Consider the following 17728-nt stretch of genomic DNA (forward strand, 5'->3'; position numbering starts at 1 on the left):
GTAGACAATACTTGCCGGTACCAGGTGAGAAGAAGAATAGTAGTTGCCTTGCCGAGGTCAGGGAGCGGAGAGATGAGGAGGGTCGAAGTCCATGCCGTGATCGTGGGATGCCAGAGAATACGTAGTCCGAGGAGAGCCAAAGGGGGTAGTCGTACGAGCCATGTCAGAATCTGTAGAATCACCAAGAGAACACCAAGCAACTTCCATACAGAAACTATGTCGAGCGATGAGTGAGGGCTCAGAGATGCCTGATAAGGCTGGCCTGACCAATCAGGGATGGGGGCGGATCAGGAGGAATGCAGGGAGCCTTTCAGGATTGGTGCGGCTGATACAACCCAGGTGAGCACTGGTAGTACTGTGAGTGCGCCCACGCGGTGTACGGGGGCGGAGACTTACTGCAGGAGGGGAAGCTGAAGAACAGATGCTGGGCGCGTGCTCTGTAAGTTGCGTGTGCACGCGACCAGTGTTGGAGGAGGACGCCCGTGAGCGCGCGGGACGGAGGGACCGCGCCTCCCACTGAGAAGGAGGGGGAGTGGCGGGACCGCTGAGGGGAGCGACCCTGCGGCGACGGAGGAGCTGGCGGCCCGCGGATGTGGAGGCAGGTAGGAGGGGGTTGCGCTGCTCACCTTGAGTCTCCCTGAGGGTTGTCTTTGTGTTGTGTGGACGGCGCTGAGAAATCGGATTTCTAACACCTCTCTACTGTGTGACCTGCCCCTCTCAAGTGGGTAGAGACACTGCTAAATTTGGGTGGTGCCTGCCCTTAAGTACATCCATGAGGAGTGCACCAGGTCTGTCTCATGATTGGTCATGCCCAGGCCTGATGTCACCGCCTTCCGCTGTCACTCAAGTGCAGTACCAAGAAGGGTGAAAACCCCATATCAACTACTGGCAACCTGATTGTACCAGGGTTTACTGCCAGGAGGGAAGCAAACTAGTAGCCCCTGATGGCATGGCTTCACACAAATAAATGAATGAGCTACGATCTAAATCCCTAACTAAAAGCTACAGTGTAAGGTATTAAAAATCACTATAAAAGAGAAAACACCATTTAGTGCTGGAAACAGCTGCAAAATGCTGCTGACCCCCTTAGTACAAAAATGGTATTATACCTGTTTTCGTGTTCAAATTTTCATATCCTGGTCTATATGTTATTGTGCTTTCAATGTTTCTCCAGCTATAATGTAGTTAATACTTTATGTTAATATATATATTTTTTCATTTTTTATCTTCAATAGTTTTTAACCATCAGAAAAGAAGGGGGGACATGGTGAGTATTAACACATTTCAGTAATGCAGAATGCTCCAGAATAAAGTGTAGGACGGTGTATTTCAACAGGGGTTCCCTGCAATTTCCAGGTCATTATAAAACTGTACCAAATACAGAAGAATTTACAATGCATCTGATCTCAGACTCGCTATTAGAGAGAGTTGGGGTTACTTACAATGCATCTGATCTGAGACGCGCTATTAGAGAGGGTTGGGGTTCCCCAGAATTTCACAATATCATTTTAGGGTACTTAAACGATGAAAAGGTTGCAAATCACTGGTGTAGGATATCACAATAAAGATACAGGATTTTGGAAAATAAGTATTTACTATTAACTTGTATGATTACTTGTAGGCATCATATTGGTAAAAAAATGAGTTGAACTGTAGTGCACCATAACATATATCTTTTGAAATGTGGCAGAGGTACTATTAAAGTAATCTCATTAAGTAAATAACCATTACAGACTACAATAAGAAATGCTTCGATTTCCACACTCTGGGGGACACTTATCAAATTCTCCCAGCTGCAAAACGGGTACATTGTTACTACACCATATTTACAGTATAACATGGGAGAGGGAGTGGCTCAGTGAGTAAAAGACACTGACTGGCACTGAGAGTTTGAAGCAGGGGAGCCTGGTTCAATTCCCGGTGTCGGCTCCTTGTGACCTTGGGCAAATCACTTTATCTCCTGTATCTCAGGCACCAAAAAAACATAGATTGTAAGCTCCACGGGGCAGGGACCTGTGCCTGCAAAATGTCTCTGTAAAGCGCTACGTATAACTAGCAGCGCTATACAAGAACATGCTATTATTATTAACAAACAAATGCCCGTTGAAGCATATTTAAATGTGATAAATATGCTGCAACTTTAATAAATGATGCTCCTTTTTTGTACTCGTGGTGTGCAGTGCAGCCGGGCCCCTTCCAGCATTGAGGAGGTTAATCCTCACGGTTGGAGGCTTAGCAAACACTACATGTTGTGATGTCAGGGGAGAGAGAGGTGGAGTTGGCACAGGCAGGAGTGGGAGGGGGAGAGATGAGAGCTCGGTGCTCACATTCAGAGCTCAGTGCCTAGTACTAAGATACTGTAACCAGCCCTGGGTGCTGTACTCTGACACACACACAGCCCAACTCAGCCCTGTGACACACACAGCATGGAGAACAAGGGGCAGCCAGGTCAGTCAGTGTTGTGCATATATTCACGGTCATTGTTTGTGTCAAACTTAGCATGCCGGGTAGTGCAAGTGAGTAGTGACATAACTCATTTGTGTCGTCACTTGTCTACACAGGTGTCTGATATCACTTGCACCTTTTATGCATGTGGTTTTGAAATAAGTAATTTGTTCCACTGCTTGTCCCATGTACATGTTGCAGATTGCCACTGTGTATTCATAATGTACAAATGATCACCTTGGATGTGTAGAATAACCGGTGTGTCACTCTATTAAATCTCTCCTAGCATGTGTTTATGTCACAAACTTTTAGTATGGATGTGTGTGATATTACTTGGCAGGTGACAGCTTTTGCATATTTTGTGGCCAATGTACAACACAAATTTTACCAGGAAAGATACTTAGCAATAAACATTGTGGTTGAAAGCATGTCCAGGGTTTCATTGCTAATTCACTGTCACTGTACACAATATTATTTAGTATAAAACGAACCCTGATTAAATTGCAATTCCCTGTGCTAGTTTGGTAACCTTTGTTAAATGTATTAATTTTATCCCTGCTTGTTCTTTTATTTAATAATACAGATGACAGTAGTGTCACTGCCTGAGTGTGCACAATAGTGTACATACTGTGCCACTGTCTTGAACCAGTTGCATGAAGCATTTTTGGGGTATCAAAGCATATATTCTAGGATGTATACATTTCCTAGTGATTTGGTAGGTCTCCCAGCTGCAAAAATGGTGAGAAAAAAAAACAGTAAAAAAACAAAACAGATTTATCGAAAGAAATAACCCAATTGTTTTCTGTGGGATTCCTTTTCGTTGATAAATTTGGTGCAATGTTTTGCACCAGTTGTGTTGGTGACAAACTTTGATAAATAGAGCCCTATACGTGTTTGCCAGTATGGATTATGAAGGGGGTTTTTTTCAGTTCTTTTTTAGATGATATACGTCCGTTGCAATTTGTACTTGGTTAATATTCTTTACTTGGCAGTGAATGTAACAGTAGCTGAGATCTGTTGTGTTTTAGATTGGTCTTATTTGCACGTTGATATTTTGGAGGTCTTGTGAAATAGTGTGCCAGCGTATCCACCATTAGCACTTAAACATGCTGTCCCACCTAGCACCACTTTCTGTATGTACAGTATCTATATAGTATGTTTAAGAGATTCAATCGCTGGGTTATTCTTAAATCTACTATACTAAATATATGTAAATATGTTTTAGTATTTCATTGTTCCAATGGTAATCCGACCAAAGTCTCCCTTTTGTGTTATGCAACTGTGTGCGGAGTAGAAAACCCGCTTCTGCCGATAATGTGGCCTCACCTCTCCCATCTCTTGTTTGGTCTCCGGAAGGATAATGCATAATTATAATGATGTCATCATGGGTCTGGGACATGGGAACTAAAGGGATGATTATATATATATATATATATATATATATATATATATATCTTATATGTATATATATCTTATATGTAGCCTGAAAGCTACCTGATTGGCAGCTTGAGCACATATTGCCCATATTATTTAGTGAAGCCTCCAGGCTACAAAACTAGGGCAAGGTCTGTGCTAAAGAATTGCACCAGATTTATCAAAGGAAAAACTGCCATTGCGATCACTGGGATTCCTTTTCTTTGATGAATATGCCTGTTTGTTTTTTTTGCACTGGTTTTGCAGCCGAGAGACTTTTGTAAATAGATCCCATAGAATAAGCCCCTCAAATAGACAGTCTAAAATAAACCATTTTAAAATGAATAATTTAGGATTGAAGCGCGGGTCTCCGCAGCTGAATCTCATTAAGTTCAGCTCTGGGGACCCCCTGCTTCCGAAGATACTTACCTCGGTAGGGGGTGCTGGCATCTCCTGCAAGTTTAAAGCTCCTACATCACGTGGGCCAATAGGAATCCGCACCGGGTGACGTCACAGCTTCCTATTGGCCAGCAGGTTGTGGGGTCTTTGAATAGCTGCCATTTCGTAATCCCTGCTAGCCGTCCCCGAGTGGGTACCGGCACAAACCATGGAGGTAAGTTTTCCCGGAAGCAGGGGGGCCGTAGAGCTGAAATTAATGGGGTTCAGCTCCGGAGACTCCCTGCTTCAATCCTATGTTAACAAAATAATTTAAATAAACACCCCCCCCCAAAATATAAATGGCCCTGTTGGATTGCTCCTTTAAAGCAAAACATTTGGTTCCTTTAAAAATTAGCTATTTGTTTGTTTTAAGCATTGAAACTGACATTCAGCCTGCTTGTCGGTCTATTTTGTCTGAGGGGCTGATTCTATGGTTCTATTTACAATAGTCCCCGGCTGCAAAAATATGTAGCAGATGAGAGAATGTAGTTGGGCTGCCATATGTATGTATGTATGTATGTACATATATGTATATATGTGTGTAGCCCTGTTCCATCTCTTGCAGCCGCCAGAGATGTGAGGAGAAATCTCTGCAGGAGAACTTATCTCTTCTCCTTCCTGATAGATTTCAGTCTCAGGCAAGGAGTAAGTGAAAACAGGTGTTCTTTATTCTTGTTACTCTCACCCCAATCAAAGACAGTGTTTAGCATACAACGCAATCAATTCTCAGCAGCAGGGTCTTCACCCATAGGATGTCCCTGGACCTACACCTCCGGCCACTGCCACCAGGAGCAGTCCTTGCTCTTCCCTTATCATCTGGTAGGGTAAGGGGAATAGTCTTCCACCACTCCCTGCAGGGAGGGCCTCAGTAAGTGGAGCCCTGCACAACTGGGTTGGATAGACTAGCCTTTCTCAGTGGTAGAGGCAACTGGCTAAATTGAGGAAGTGCAGCTCCTTAAGTCAGTTCCAATAAGAACCAGCCCCTTGTCCCTGATTGGACACCAGGCCTGATTGCACTACTTTCTCTGACTCACTGAGCTGCAAGGTGTGGGGAAAACCCATGATTACTCCTTGGCAAACCTACCCTTGCTAGGGATTACTGCCAGGAGGAGGGCAGACTAATAGCCCAAAACCAGCTACGTCTACATATATATCAATATTTAATTCCTGGCTTGTTTGAGAGAAGCATTCTTCATGTGTTACAATCCTGTCCAGTAGTGAATGTACCTTTGTGTAATCTTTATTCTTTTCAGAATAATGCCTTGTGAGATTGCGAATAAAGTTTTAATCTCTTTATCTCTTCAGTGCTAAACCTTCTGCCCACACATTATTTTAGAAAAGAAACCGCAGCTACATGTACTGTATGTAATTTGACATGGAAGTGTTTGGTGAAATTGCAATGCATCATCGTTGATATACAAATCAATGAAATAATGAAGTTGTAATAAAATTAACATATAAAGGGAAAAAAAAGTTGGGGGAAAAACATTATCAAACTAAATGATGCGATCTTTGCATGTTAATGAGATTATTACTGTTAAAACTGTTGGTTTGCTCGTGATAGTACAGGCACACTGGGTGCAATTTTTGCGACATCGTGAATTTAACAATGATGACATGTAAAAGTCACAATTAACTATAACTCATTATTTATATTCTTTTAAATATATGTAGGGGTGTGTGTGTTAGGCACCTACTGTATGTGCTGCAATGCCGGATAGAGTGGTGTGGGGTTCCACGGCGGCCCGATAGTATAGGGCGCCGCCATGTTTATTGCGCAACCTTCAGAGGGCACTGACAGAGCAGAGAGGTCGCGCATGCGCAATGCAAGCGCGCAAACGACGGGCCAATAAGGGAAAGGCTCCGTTGGTGGACTACAACTCCTATGAGCTCTAGCACAGTCACCTGATGTCTGGGAACCAATCAGGGGGTTAGAATCACGGGAGGAGGAAAGGGAAGCGTGGGGGAGAGGCCACGCTAGGCAGAGGGAACCGGACGGCGAAGGAGGAGGTAGTGTGAGTGCAGGGGGTCAGTGACCCGCCTGCATAGGACAGCTCTTCCCCACAGGCCCTACGAGTATCCCTGAGCCACTGTAGAGTAAAGTTGCTGTAGGGACGCCCTATAGTTGTAGCGACGTTCCCCATTACTGTATATCAGAAGGGACAAAGTACAGAGTTGCGGTTGCTGCAGTCATCTGGGACCAGGTAGCTGAGCACCGTGACATCCGGATGCAAAGCGTTGGATCGACGGATCCTTTTTGAAGCTGTTGCCGGTCACCGCAGTGACCGGAAGGTATTTACCACAAGTGCACCAACACCGGTCAACAGGCGCTGATCCCGCCTTAGGGAACACTCCTTGGGGACACTAAGTGGAGTGGCCAAAGGACTGAGCCTAAATAACTACAGTATTTAGTATATGGACACGGTGTGGGGCACGCGGTGACGGGACAGAGACACCACTCATTAAGAGCGTGGCTGTGCCACTAATGTTATAAGGACAGTAACCGTTATTAGTAACGTATATAATATATATATATATAGTAATATATATATATATATATATATATATATATATATACGTATAGTAATGTATATATATAATTTCTCATTTCTGCTCCTGTGTCTTACTGTGGCATCATTACCCAGCAATGAAGACAAATGCTTTGGTGTAATAATGTAGTCATCCATTTTATATGTAGAATTAGAAATGTAGCATTCTTCTATATGCAAGAATAACTTACTGTACCATACTGGGCATTGCTAGCATCGGACTATCCTTATATGTGCTTAGAATGCCAGTGAAAGAATCCTAGGCTCTGATTGGCTGGGTCTGCAACATGTTGCTACGGGCAACAGGCACTAGTGACCCAGAAATGCTCATCACTCATAGCAACTAATAATCTCAAGATTTTTACCCGGAGTTAAATACGCAAAACTTTTTTTTTTTATTAAGTAACTTTTAGAATTGTCTTTGTTATTGGGGGTTCCAACATAATCGGCGGTCATCAGTAGTATTTCCTTTAGTAACGTAATACAACCCATAATTATGCCCAGTCAGGTTTGCAATGTCAAGTCATTGAATACCTAGAAGTGTTACATTCTGTGCTCTCATCTGAGGTTTAAAAATCTTAACTGGCAGTGAAATGAGTAAAGATGACATTTTATACTAGGAAATAATGTTTCTCATACAGTAGTTTAATAATTAGGGGTCCATGGCCCCTGTTCAATATTGTGATTGGGTATAACACAGGTAACATTGCATTAACTTCCATTCACATGAATAGCAAATACAAATATCACTTGTGAGCACATTCACATGTCTCAGACAGGTCTGCAACCTGCTTTTCCCCATTACCTCTTAGCATACAGAGCTTCCACTGCAGCCAGGGATTCTGGGAAATGACATGCAAATGAGCACACATTTCCATTCACATGAATAGAAGTTAATACATTTGTACAGATGTAGCACAACTTATTGTCTCTGGCATGGGGCAAGCTGCGGGAACGCGACCGTGGCTGCCCCAGTGCTGGTAGGATTAGTGCCGCGGCGGATCCAATCTGGAAGCATGGACCCCCGGCAGTGATGTCACTGCAGCACTCTCCCCAGTGCAACAGCTTTAAGCGTTTTCACCCGCGGCTCCGCAGACAGCAAGTTGTGCCACAGCTGTAAGTGCATGTTACCACGTTTTTCACCATATTAAACAGGGGTCTATGTATACACGGCAAAACTGGCGCACCAAAAGAAAACAGATGTACAGGTATCAAAGGGAGAGAAAAAACTATTGTTTTCCATGATCTTTGTTTTTTTTGATACATCTGGTGCATTTTGTCCCCATTAATTGTCCTACCATTGATATATAGACCCATTATTTCTGTTTATTGTAACACCAATTTTTACAGGCCATTGTGCTTTGTGTATCTGACATGTTCTAAACTTTCAAAGCAGCAGTGTTTCCCGAACAGTAGGAGGCATTTTAATAGAGTAATCCATCTATGGCAGTCCCAGCTCCAGGTGGCAAATTCTTTGCTATAAAGCTTCCGCCTACTCTACATCGGAGGAAAAGTTAGCGAGTAGGAGGCAGTGTTCTAATTAATTTCTTTGCATGCATGCAATATTATAGCTGTTTGTAAAGAGCGCGAAGGCATTGAGAGGCTTCACACAGATGTATAGAAACTAGGTGATGAAAGGAATTACAGTTTAACAATCACTAAGCTTCAGATGTACTTTTATTTCCTGTTTTTATGTAAAACAGTCAATATGTTCTGTACACATTGATATAACATTATGATTTACAACGTTTGCCCAAAGTGTTTTTTGCTACAGTATGTGATGTTACTGGTAATTTCAACCTTGGCAGGTCCAAAAATGGATGCGTTTTACACCTTATAGCTAGACCGATTTGACACATTGTAACACTTTTTTTTAACCCCTTTGAAGCTAGTGGGGCCATTTACAGAACATGCTGCTCTTCACCTGGTGGCAAAGTATAGAATCTGTGAAAACAGCTTTATAGCAGCACAGACAACTATTTAACAAGTAACTCCCAAGGTATGCAATGCCAATAGTCTGCAGACTGGCACTTGGCTGGTCGCAATCCTGTGCAATTTTGCTACTCTGTTGGAACGCATTAGATCAATCTATTTCAGTAGCTGGCAGTACTGCTTCAAAACATGATTGATGTTATTGTGTGTTTCATACAGTAGGAAAACTGTAAGACGGGTAAGGATGTTTTTGGACAACATGATTTAAACGTAAAAACGTGACAAGAAGTATAGGGGTTATATTCAATAAGAAGCTAAAAGATAACCATTTTATACCAGTTCAGGAAGAGATTCTAATAAGAAATAATGTTTTGTGTGCAGATATGACCAAGTAATTTAAAACAAATATATATATATAATCACTGTGCTTCTCTGTGTAAGACTGCGCTTATAGTGCCGGCGTCCGGGACAGCGACGTTGCGTCGAAACAAATGCATTGCTGCCGTCGCGTGAGCTTATAGTAAGGCAGTCATCTCAATTTGATTTTTCCAGCGACCGAAGCCTGACGTCGCCGTCGCCGTCACTATAAGCGTAGCCTTAGGAGCATGCTGCTGGTGAAAGGATTGGCCATACATATGTGAAAAAACAGAAGGTGAATCCCTGCTCTTCTCCCATTTGGGATAACAATAAATGGGGAAATAAATATACATAGTGAAACCTAAGTCTGTAAGACAAAGGAGACTTTTGGTTACATCCTTTGATCAAATAATGCCAAGCCTGCTAACATCAAGGTAAGTCTCAATAGCAGGTCCCTATACTAAAAGCATACAAATGTTCTGTGAAATATACCCTGAAGGGGTTAATAAACTAAGCATAAGCTTATGTCATTTTAGTGCAGTTAAAAACTGCTAGATACCAGTGAAGATACTTACATGTAAGCAAGTAAAGTGAAAAGTGAATTTACAGGGACCTTACTGGGAGATTACATACCTTGAAAAGGAGGGACTAGCCTCCCTTGACGTTGGTTAGCAGACTTGGCATTATTTGATCAAAGGATGTAACCAAAAAATCTCCTTTGTCTTACAGACTTAGGTTTCACTATGTATATTTATTTCCCCATTTATTGTTAGCCCCATGTGAGAAGCGCAGGGATTCATGTTCCGTTTTTTCACGGATATGACCAAGGGCATCTTTTTGTTGTATTGTGATTGGCTAAACTAGCTGTCAAGCGCTTTAAGCGTACCCCTTTCATTAAAAACAAAACAGTACCTGGACTGCTGCCTTTGGAGATGAGAAACATTAACTTGAGGTGACAAGCGTCTTTTGTGTAAGTGAAGTTAATAGAACTGACTGGCTACGCACCTTTTTAGTGTTTTATTTATTTTAGCTTTTTGATGTTTCCAAGTGTTTATTTAGTTACATACTCATCACCTGTTGTGGGTTTTTTTTGTATAAGATAATAAGTGGTTTTACATGTGGGAGAATTTTACATGATGTCAGTCTGAGATTTCCCGCCCTGCGGACCAATAGGAAGCCGTGCCGTCATGGGTGCGGCTTCCTATTGTCCCATGTGATGCGGGAGCTTTAAACGTTTAACCCTGTCTTCTGAGCCGGAGCAGCTACCGGCACCTGCTTCAGAAGTATCTCCGGAAGTGGGGGATCCCCAGAGCTGAAATTAATGGAGTTCAGCTCCAAAGACCCCCTGCTTCAATTCTATATTAAAAAATTGCCGCTTGGATTGCTCTTTTAAGGGTGGTTTGTTTCTAACGTCTATAAAGTGCTGGGGGTCCGAGTGAGTTCTAGAATTCATGTGATGGCATATTCTGCTAGTAATTGCCTCCCTCCTAGGACTGAAAAGAACCAATTAAATGTTTATAGGGCTACAGGCAGTTTATACCTTTCTTTTACACAAATCGAATCCATATACGGTTCAAAAAAGTTTTTTAAAGTCAGTTTGTGAACAAGGTACAGCAAGGCCCCGCTTCTCGGCGTACCAAGAAGGAGGCCGCCATGTCTGTGCATGCGCAGAACGGGCCGGTCCGGGGTCGCGCATGCGCAAAATGGGCCAGTCCGGGGTCGCGCATGCGCAGAATGATTTTTTATTTTTTGCCGATGTTGCTCATGTGTAGAACGGCGCATTGCCGGTCTGCGCATGCGCACATAATGAAAATCGCCGGCGATTTTCGCTTTGCGGCGGGTCCTTAGAATGGAACCCGCCGCATGACTGGGGCCCTCCTGTAAGCTGGATCTTGGGAGCAGTTTGATTTCTTCTCAATACTCCTTTTGTGTATATTCCTCTAGAGCAGGGGCACACAAACTTTTTGCTGCGCCCACCTGCCTGCTCCTCTCCGTTCTGAGCCCCCCTCCATACCTCGCGTGGCGTCATTTGTCACTGCCACGTTACCATGGACACAAGTGACACCGGCAGAGTCCTGGTAAGTTTTAGAGTTGCAGGGGCGTCACGCGATGCTCCGGCATTTAATTTAAATGCCTCAGGGAAGAGCGCGGGCCTCTGCAACCGCCTGTGTCCCCCCCAGACAAATCCGGCACCCCCCCCCCACTTTGCGCACCGCTGCTCTGGAGAAGTGGTGGCCAACTCCAGTTCTCAAGTGCCACGAACAGACACTAGGGATATCCCTGCTTTAGCATAGGTGTCTCAATCAGTGGATCAGTCATAAATCCTTAAAACCTGACCTGTGGGTGGCCCTTGAGGACTGGAGTTGGCCACCACTGCTCTAGATACTCCATTTGTGTGTTGATATGCACTGGGAAAGTACCCCCTTTCCTCTTCTTACTATTGATTTGTCTTCTGATAGGGAGGGAATTTGATTGACACACACCCTGCATTTATTTCTAAAGAAGCCAAATAGAAACAGCCAAGTGTTTGCTTTAAGTATCATTACATTTGTTGAAGGACCCAATAATTCCAGTTCTTTATAAACAACTGTGAGCCGAATGAGACTAGTTGTAAATAAGGCTGAAGATGTTCAGTGGACACTTAAATATAGTCACCTAGATATTTTCCTGAATTAATCTGCATACCCTCCAACATTTCCCAGATGTAAATAGGTACTCGTGCGTCTCTTACACCCCACAATCCTCCTGTATATGCCACCATGGCCCTCATATTTACTGAACACTCCTCATATACACTCCCACCATTAATATAATATCCCCAAGCCCTTAAATGCACCCTCAACAGACCCCCCCACACGCTTCATAAGACCCCCAACATCACTCAAAAGACAGTGACGAGGAGTGCAACCCCAATTAAACATGTCAAATACAAGTATAAAATACTCCAGAATGATTGTTCCCTTTATAGGAAAAACATATACATTAGTTAAAATGTAACCACACCAATAGTGAGAAAAAACATTTTATATATATATACATACAGAGACATTTTGCAGGCACAAGTCCCTGCCCCGTAGAACTTACAATCTATGTTTTTGGTGCCTGAGGCACAGGGAGATAAAGTGACTTGCCCAAGGTCACAGGGAGCCGGCACTGGGAATTGAACCAGGTTCCCTTGCTTCAAACTCAGTGCCAGTCAGTGTCTTTACTCAGTGAGCCACTCCTTATTTGCAGCCTCCTTACTACTCACTGGAGTGCCAGGCTGAACTTACTGCTGTGAAGGTGCTAGTAGAACAACCCTGGTGCAGAGCAGTGCTGCCCCACAAAAGCACTCTCAGTAGGCCCCTGAATAAAACAGAGACTATTGCGGTTTCCCTCTGCTGCACGCACACTTCTCGCTGCGACCAGGGGCCAATCAGAATCTTCAGCGACTACTGTAGTGAGGCTGCGTAGTCAGCCATAGGGCATCGACGAAGATTCTGATTGGCCCTTGGTTTCAGAAATGAAGCAAGGACTGTGGTCGCAGCAGTGGAAACCCGATACAAGCAGGTACACTTCTTGGAGGCTGTTACAGTTGAGAGCCAAATCGGTAGAGTTGGAGGGTCAGAATCTGTAAATACCCAGGCATATTGTGTGTAGTGAACCTTACCTGTCATTATCTTGTGACTCATTTTTCTACACTCTGACATTTTCCAGGATTTGGTTCCTTATGCTTTCATGCTCAATGTACAGTAGTGTTTGTTTGCTGAGAAACATCTTTTAACAGTTTATTGTTTTGTAAAACAGATATGATAAAGGTTAAAAGTGTGACAAAAACCCTCCACCTTTTGGGAATTGGTGAGTCCTCTTTTTAAGGCACCACTAAAGAAAAACTCGGCATTATGAAGGTATTTCAGTAGCATTGATACAATGTATTCATGAAAAGCCCTCGTCACACACGTAGGTCTAGATTTACTGTACGTCGATATTGCTGCGTTAAAATCTGCATTAGAAAATACTGGGATTACAGCGATATTTTTACGAATTCTGCTGTATTTAGGCTACTAATTACAGAAGGATTTTTAATACATGGGTTGAGATATTCAATATCATTTGCCTGCGCCAAAAAAGCGGTAACTCAGAGAAAAATAACGTGAGCGATACACACAAGCATTTTCATGGAAATCTATGTTAGTCAGTGTGTGTGGAGGGGTTGGAGATATGACATGTTTCTACCATACACTATGTCATACTGTAGGCCAGACAATAATTTAACTCCTTTCATGCTTGAGGACACCAAAGCATTGAAAAAGAATGCCTTCAGCTACTAACGGGGTTAATATACAATAAACACCCTACAAATAAAACACAAAGAGCATCTATATGTGCACATTTTAAGCCTTTAAGAGCCCAAGTTGCCAACTAGTCTAAACTTGGCCATGACTACCTGGCCACTTGGGTTTCTAAAGAGTTAATATATTAATACGTTCAACATTGTTGATATGTATTTTAGCATTCTCCCTCGGTAGCCTTAGCATTTGAATAGGTCATTATGTCATTAATTATTTCTTTGCATGCTCATTTGCAGTAATATTGTTAAATGTAATGAACCTGCATCTGTAATTAGGTGACGCACACTCCTTGGCATGCTAATTAGCGATCCTGCCATTAAATTTAGCCCACACTTATCGCTGCGAGGGTTAAACCTTTCGTAAATAAGGTGGTACAAATAACCAGTTTTTCTTGACCATTAACGCACCGGGATATTAATATTGAAGTTTAATAAGGTTAGACCTTACTCTTTTATTTTTTTACTTTGACGGAGATTGCAATGTATTTCTGTTAATCCTTCTGTCTCTGCATCCCACAGCTTCTGCAGATGTGTCTCTCAGCATTGCATTGCATGCTTGTGCTGTAATGTGCTGCAAACGTGGTTACGTCTGTGTAAAATAGAAAATAACCAATTTGAAAAGGCGTTCCTTTTTATAATAACGCTATCAATTCGTTTATCTGCAGTCATTAAAAGAGATTAAAGTGGCGGTTTGGTTCAGAAGGCAATCTTCAGTTTAATTACTCAGAGTGCAGACATGGGAATTACTAGGTATTTAGTCAAGCTTCAAGGCTGCAAAATTAGAGGCAAACATGGTGCAAAATAGCATCATATTTATCAAAGATATGGAATCTCATTGAAATAAGACTTTTTTTTCCTTGACTCAATTTGGGCACATATTTTGCCCTAGTTTTACAGACAGGTGACTTTAGTCTTTGGATGTACTTTTCCGTTTAGGTCAACCTAATATTCGCGTGGTTTAGAACGTCTGAACGTTTAGCTATGCAGCATACCGTGGGGGTTATTTACTAAAGTTAAGTGGCCAACTAATCAGAGGTTGAGAGACATATCTGCAGAAAATGTGTGCTGTGGAGACAGAAGGATTCACATTAATACTTAGCTATAATAACCCAAACATACAGTGTGTGCAAGAATGCCAACATTACGCCTCTCCTCAGGCTAAGCACTGATAAGGAAATTCCTATTAGAATGAAGCTTTTCCATGACCTTATCACTCACACAATCTTTTAGGGAATCCACGTGAGAACTGGATTTGAAGTGTAAGGGAGTTATTCATTGAAGTGCAATAGTGCTGATCAGGGCACTATTGCATCATTAAAATGTGATTGGCTGTATCACATTTTAATGCATAACCCCCTAAAGCCAATATCACATGGTCAGAAATGTCAGAGTGAGTGCAAGCAAGCTGATCCTGCTTGACGGCTTCTTGAAGCAACAGTTCTTGTTTGGGAGGAAAACATTTTGTCACTCGCCTCTCAGGAAGATCATTCAATTGTGCATAGCAGGAATGTTCGGAAAAGTTTGCAAATGTGGTGAAATTGGCTGTTTCTTTGAAGAAAAAAAAAGAAATTGCAAACACCCCTCTCCCCCCCCTCCCCAATTTCTAGGTTGGGTAACCAAAAGATGCAAGATCACATAACATATACATAACGAATATGCAAGGTCACAACTAATCAACTTCTTTAATCAACAGTGATTATGCTGACACTTGTTCCACACAGTGTTTGTGGGGATGTTTGAGGACATGAGCAATGGTCACTGGGATTGAACAGGTGCAATTATTGTCAGGTGTCAATAATGTGTTCGTATATATGTGTTTCCTTTTGCTTTCTAGCCTCTGAACAACAACAGCATGCGATAGTGGGTCGTTCATTAATCCGCCACAGTGCCGATCAGGGTACTATCACACAGAAACTCTCATTGAGGTCAATAGAATGAAAAGCCACCATAGAGTTAGTTGTGAGTCCAAATCTGAAAAAATTGATCAAATCCCTGTTAGGTGAGCAAGTCATCTTTTTGTGGTCTTTCCCTCTAGGATTTAAAGCACAATTATTATTATGTATTTACGTGAAGCAATTTTTCTGCTCTTGTTTATTCGCCGTCTCTTTCCTATCCAAGGGAGCAGAGGGCTTACTTTCCATGTGGTTATATATCCATGTTTAATTTATTCTTTGTCCCCGCCCCCTCCTTATTTCTGAACCCCATCATTCTGAAAAAAATCCCAATAAAAATTGAGATGTAAAATATATATATATATATATATATATATATATATATATATATATATATATATATATATGTGTGTGTGTGTATGTGTGTGGAATCCACAGTAGCAGCCGGCACTCCACTTGCAAGTAGAAAAAATTGGGTGCTTGTCCCATAAAAGCAATAATAAACCATACGATACCGTTTGAAGCACGAGCTCAGGAGAACCCCCGTTCCCCCACAGCATCCCTCCCCCTCCACACCTTTCCTTGTCACCCTCCCTGGCTTCAAACACTTTTAACACCCTACCTTATCTACAGTACATACCTGTTTTTTTTTTTTTTCTCTACACTGTTTTAGCCATAGATTCCTGTGTATATCAGTATTGCTTGACCTGAAGAAGAGAGGAGAACTCTCGAAAGCTTGTCCTATAACATAAATTGTTAGTCCAATAAAAAAAGGTATCACCTAATACTGAAGAACTCCTTTATTCTGCACTATCGCAACTGGACTAACACGGCTATTTTCTGCTTTATATATATATATATATATATATATATATATATATATATATATATATATATATAGGTGCAATGGGAAAAACTTTGTTGCAACACAGACATTACAGGAGAGTTGTTTTTTGTTTTACTTCAAAACCTACATTTTTGTGAACATTGTTGCCATGCAATTTACTTGCTGTTAAATGAAAGCTAGGTACTGTAGCCTTAGGTGTTGTAACCAATAAAGCGGACCAGTAGCAGCCAGAGTCCTGAAACTTGTTATTCAACATACTGTAAGTCAGCAGCAGAGGAACTACTTTCACACAACCTCCAAAAATAAGAGCAGAACTCAACTGTGGACTTGTTTTGTACTTGTAACGTCAGCCATTCATTTGGTAGCACACAAAAAAGTTAGGCTGCAGGATGTCATGGTAGAAATGTGCTGGGAGCAGTTTGGTGAAGCCCCGGACCTTGCAGAAATAAATAGACACACACAAATGAAAGTATACTCTTCTCTATCAAGGAAGAGATGTTTTTAGAACCTACAGTCACATACATTATAGATGCTACTTTTTAAAAAGTATGGAAGTAGCCTGTAAACATAGGAAAACAGCCAAAATACTGGTAATTCAATAGTGGACAAATTGGATATACATGTATAGCAGACATTATTGCACCTGTTAACGCATTGTGATGCGTTAACACTACCATGATATTTATTGCAAGAAATACCAGGGCTCTATTGAAAACAATGGTGGCGCATGCACTTTTGTTTCTTTTGCTGCCTCTATAATTTGAACCTCCTGGAACTAGCCTAATAGTATGTACATACAGTATATCTGATCTACGTGTGCTCCTCAATAGCACCACTGATCTTGGTTCAAGCAATATTTGGCAACAGAATTACAAATTTTTATATGTCAAAGAAAATTAAGTCCTTACGGGTGCCTTTTCTAATATAATCTCCAGCATCAAAAAAGCCACCTTTGTCCTTCACAAGCTTTTGTTTTAATATGCTAATAATCCATCCTGCACATTTACCTCTTAAATTACTTGCTAATAAATTATGAAAAGTAAGTAAGACATAGTTATATACACCTTGTTAGCTTTAGCAGCCACGTTTTATTACAGGTTTCCAGCTGCTCTATATTCATTGGAATTCGTGAAATGAAAAATAGCAAAGCAGTTGGAGAGCGTATATGTAGGAGGTAGCACTTTAGAATTTGGGGATTTGTTGCAGGGCATCCAGAAAATTAATCTATAGAGTATAATACCGTTCTTCTTTTTTTTTTCCCCGCTAGCAGCACACAATTTACAGAATATATGCTGGCAGGAGAGGTTGTTCAGCTAAGGAAAAAAAAAATTAGACATGTAGAGGTTCAATCAAATATTCGCTTATAAAGAGTATTGACTCATAGGTCACAGTTGAAATGAAGGCTGTACAATCCATAACTGTTCAGTCCACTTTTTTCGTTTTTTTAAATCATTTTGATATGACATATCTTCTGTTACAAAGCAGGTCACAAGCATGGCTCTATCCATTTCTTTGACTGCTTTCT

General features: G+C 41.7%; 1 protein-coding gene across 5 annotated transcripts in view; it reads left to right on the forward strand.

Annotated features, from left to right (window-relative positions):
- Nucleotides 1–2279: 2279 nt before the first annotated feature.
- The window catches only part of TPD52L1 (TPD52 like 1), a 95723-nt gene continuing 80274 nt past the window's right edge, over nt 2280–17728 (forward strand). For 4 of the 5 annotated variants that reach the window (XM_075597237.1, XM_075597238.1, XM_075597239.1 and 1 more), the window contains exon 1: nt 2280–2448. In XM_075597237.1, the coding sequence (XP_075453352.1) occupies nt 2427–2448 (22 nt within the window). In that variant the 5' untranslated portion in view covers nt 2280–2426. The remainder of the gene's footprint in view (nt 2449–17728) is intronic. The other variant, XM_075597240.1, reaches the window with a different exon arrangement.

This window comes from Ascaphus truei, chromosome 4 (genome assembly GCF_040206685.1).
Source record: "Ascaphus truei isolate aAscTru1 chromosome 4, aAscTru1.hap1, whole genome shotgun sequence".
NCBI classification, from domain to species: domain Eukaryota; kingdom Metazoa; phylum Chordata; class Amphibia; order Anura; family Ascaphidae; genus Ascaphus; species Ascaphus truei.